We start from the raw sequence: 4242 nt of genomic DNA on the forward strand, positions 1-4242 counted from the left end.
TTAATCTCAGAATTCTGACTTTTTTCTCAGAATTCTGATTTTAATCTCAAAAAGTCAGAATTCTGATTTTAATCTCAGAATTCTGACTTTTTTCTCAGAATTCTGATTTTAATCTCAAAAAGTCAGAATTCTGATTTTAATCTCAGAATTCTGACTTTTTTCTCAGAATTCTGACTTTAATCTCAGAATTCTGAGAAAAAAAGTCAGAATTCTGAGATTAAAGTCAGAATTCTGACTTTTTTCCCATACTATACTGAAATAAAATAAAAAAATCAGTTAACTTTTTTTTTCCAGTGGCCCTAATCCTCTTCCGTATAACCATCATGTAAAAAAAAAATGAATTTTTTTTTTTAACCACACTCTACCCGCTTTGTGTTAAACTAACTTCCGGTTTTACTGACCCCTTTCAAAATAAAAGCATAGTCCTCTAAATGTAACCATCATGTAAGACAAAAAATATATATTTTTTTTTAAACCACACTCTTCTACCATTACAGTCTATGTTACATTAGAAGTGGTCTAGCTCTAAAACTATAACACTTAGACACATCAAACATGAACTAGATTATTTTAAACTACTTGTAGGATAATCAGAACCAGGTCTTGGATTTGTGAAAACTTTCTCTGATTAGTGAAAATTCAATAAAACTGATTTATAACACTTTTTATGTGTTCATGTCACACTAGAAGTGGTCTAGCTCTAAAACTACACATAACTACAATATATAATTCAGTAAAGTATAGATAGCCAAAAATTCTACTTGACTAAGGTAAGAAATTATTCGTACTTTGTTACTTAGCACCTCTGAACGTAAACAAAACACGGATGGGTTATAATATAATATATATGGGTTATAATTCTTTATATCTTGAAAATTCAAAATCCTAAGAAAATTTGGAAAGGGTAACTTGATATGTGGTTTTCCTTGCATGGCTAGAGGTTTGAAGAAGTTAGGCTACCAGATTTCCTGTCAAAAGCTTGAAGACCTTAAAATCCAGTGAGACTATGATTGTATTATTTTTATGAAAATGTATCAAATAAATGCGGTTGAATCACAAAGGCTCTTTGTGACATATGGGATTTTGTGGATCAAAGGTCACTTGCATATATCTGTTTTGTTGTAATTCCATTCAGGTGTTAATGTAACACATTAATGAATCAAATAGTTGATCATCAGTGATCACTTTTTTTAATTATTCTTAGTGGTGGAATGATTTCAGGGCTGTGAAAAGCAAGCAAGCATTCTTCCACAGGCCTAGTAATTGTTTTATGTTAAGTGTAACGTTGCATACCAAGCATAAGAACTACCCTAAAATCCCACTGAGTTCTACTACAAGCTGAAAATGCAACAGTAACTAAAAGACATTTAGACTTTTATTTTGAAAATGTCAGAAAACCTTCTAAAGGACCAATTAAACCCATTACCATTCCTGGTTGAATTCTAGAAGTAATGGATATTCAATTTCTGAAATATGATGCAATATAAAGTGTTTTATAATGTAAAGCATGTTTTGTTGTTTTAACATATCCATTCTTTGTGTTTCATTTCTGCAGCTGAGAAAAACCTCACAGCTGAATTTGGACAAAACGTCACTCTTCCCTGCCACGCTCCTAAAAACAGCCCTGTAAAAGTTGCAGAGTGGAGCAGGGCTGATTCGAAAGAGAATCTTCTTCTGTACAGGGACGACCAGATTGATTTAGAGAACCAGGAGCCAGCTTTTAAGAATCGTGTGAATCTCCTGGACAGCAAAATAAAAGCTGGAGATGTGTCTTTAACCCTTCAGAATGTGACGACTGATGATAAAGGAAGGTATGAATGTCGAGTTATCCAAGGAGACACAAACCGAGGAAAGAGAGCAGTTTTAAAAATGCAGCCAATCAGCATCATCAACCTGGATGTTGTCTTTCCTGGTGAGTTAGTGAGTTTGGTTTGTCTCTCTGGTTTTTAATGTGAGTTAGTATCCTGAGATCTGTTTTTCCCCCCTAAATATGTTACCTGATGAGACAATGTAGAATACATGTTAAAAAGAAAATTAAATTGTTGTGACTCACCAGTCTAAGCCGATCCAAATTTCTCTGATCTGCAGATGTCAAAGATGACCAAAGAGAGCATAATGGAAGCTATCGAGGACATGGTGGTCTAGTCTGCATGGTCGTCATTGCTGCAGCTCTCACTGTAGTTTTGGCATATCTAGCAAGAAGGAAAAATGATATCCCTCCTATTGAAGCTAGTTAATTTGTCGAATTCAACATGGACATCAATACCAGTATTGGGAGTAACTGTTATTTAATAACTGTTTTAGTAACTGAGTGTGTAACGAATGACCATGAATTTGTAATGCCAGTATCCATCCGTCCACTTTCTCCCGCTTACTCCTTGTGAGGGTTACAGTTGAGCCGGTGCCTGTCTCCGAGAATATGCGTGAAAGGCGGAGTACACCATGGAGAGATCGCCATCACAGAGTGACACAGAGACACACAAAGACACACAACCATGCACACACTCACACCTAAGGACAATTTAGAGAAGCCAGTTAACCTAAAAGTCATGTTCTTGGACTGTTGGAGGAAGTCGGAGTACCCGGAGAGAGCCCGCACATGCACAGGGAGAACATGCAATCTTTGTGAAAAAAGCTTTGTAAAGTGTTTATAAAATGATAAATATAATTTAATTATATGTCTTGTGACCCTGCTTGGGATAAACATGACAGAAAATGGATCGATAGAACTATATGTCAACTTTGATCATTTCTGTGCACAATTCAATAAAAACTTGTGATCACCAGGTGAAACTAATTATTAATGGTTAAGAATATGAGTACGGAATGGCGTAAGCTCGGAAGAAAGGTGTTGGAAGCAAATGAGTGTCCAAAATGCACAGCTGGGCACTGGCTCTAAAGAGCCTGAAAACTAAACTTGTTGAAAATACTCCCAAATTAAAGTGTTTCCTGACTTAACAAAAATCAATAAAAGCATAAAAACTTCTATTAGGCTTGGTTTGACTTGTACCACAAAATCAATTTTGCTTTTACTGTTAATTATACCTAATAAAAAGAAGGGAAAAAAAGGAATAATAAGATTCTGAACGGTTTGATACATAGAGATGTATTATGCTTTTTGTGATTTTTGACTGGTACCAAGAGTTTCTGCATTTCTCTTGATAAAATAAACATTATGTCTACTTTAACTTTTATTTTTTCCTACTTGCTTTGATTCTGTTTTATCTTCCTGTATTTTAATCATGTAAAGCACTTTGAATTGTCTTTGTACTGAATTGTGCTATACAAATAAATTTGCCTTGCCTTGCCTTAATAACTTCAGCGCCCTGTTTGCCTGGTTCTACTGGAGGTTTCCTCCTTCTTCGACTATCACTGCATGCATGCTAGGAAAGCTTTTCATCTAATGTTTTTTTACATACTTGGGAAGGAGTGAATTCTGCAAATTCAGTGGTTATACTATCAACTGGGTCTCCTTAGAAAATTTAAAGCAATCAGAATTTAAGAACCTAAAATAAAAACGGTTAAAAAATAAAGGGCCAAATTCGTAAAGCAGCTTTACAGAAAAGTGTCACAAATTAAAATACTCTTAATTGAATACATTTTAATAATTTGAAATAAATATACATTTACAGATAAATACAAATATCATAAATATTGAAAATAAATTGACACACTCATTTAGTTGCTTGATGGAATGTTGATACTTTTATAACAGTTTTTATAATTTGATTTTGAATGAAACGGCTCTGTATGCCTGCCTGTGAGGCAGCGTCCAGGGAGTAAATAAACCCTCGTCCTGTTTGGCCCCACCAGATGACGACATCACTGTGCGCTGCCTCCTTTCATTCTGTTCTGTTTGCCATCATATATTCCTGACTCAGAAGCTTTTGTCTCATCGACAGTGACCTGTAAGGCCACTTGTAGATATTTTTGTGGTTTTTCTGAGCCTCACTCGATCATGGAGTCCGTGGAGGAAAAGACGGGCTCCATTTCTGCGGCTCAGCTGCGTGCGGAGAAACGGAGGAGGAAACTGCTGCTCAACTCGGAGGACAGGATGAACAGAATCGTGGGCTCCACCAAAAAGGAGCCCGATAACAGCGGTACGAGTTCACAGCCAAAGCTCCCCCATTACACTTCATGTCTGAGCATTAACAATTAATAGAAATAAGACGTAGCACCATCTCCTAATCAGGGATTCACCCATAGATTAACTGTCCACATCTGAACAATGCATCAGATTAG

At 35.9% G+C, this 4242-nt stretch overlaps 2 protein-coding genes across 2 annotated transcripts in view; both read left to right on the forward strand.

The window, feature by feature from the left end:
- Positions 1-2237, forward strand: part of LOC107090680 (butyrophilin-like protein 2) — a 3905-nt gene extending 1668 nt beyond the window's left edge. Inside the window, exons 2-3 of the mRNA XM_015384222.1 lie at positions 1556-1912; positions 2089-2237. Of these exons, the coding sequence (XP_015239708.1) occupies positions 1556-1912; positions 2089-2237 (506 nt within the window). The remainder of the gene's footprint in view (positions 1-1555; positions 1913-2088) is intronic.
- Positions 2238-3830: 1593 nt separating this feature from the next.
- Positions 3831-4242, forward strand: part of camlg (calcium modulating ligand) — a 6164-nt gene continuing 5752 nt past the window's right edge. Inside the window, exon 1 of the mRNA XM_015384243.1 lies at positions 3831-4100. Within this exon, the coding sequence (XP_015239729.1) occupies positions 3959-4100 (142 nt within the window). The 5' untranslated portion in view covers positions 3831-3958. The remainder of the gene's footprint in view (positions 4101-4242) is intronic.

Source organism: Cyprinodon variegatus, unplaced genomic scaffold, assembly GCF_000732505.1.
Source record: "Cyprinodon variegatus isolate N-32 unplaced genomic scaffold, C_variegatus-1.0 Scaffold308, whole genome shotgun sequence".
NCBI classification, from domain to species: Eukaryota; Metazoa; Chordata; class Actinopteri; order Cyprinodontiformes; family Cyprinodontidae; genus Cyprinodon; species Cyprinodon variegatus.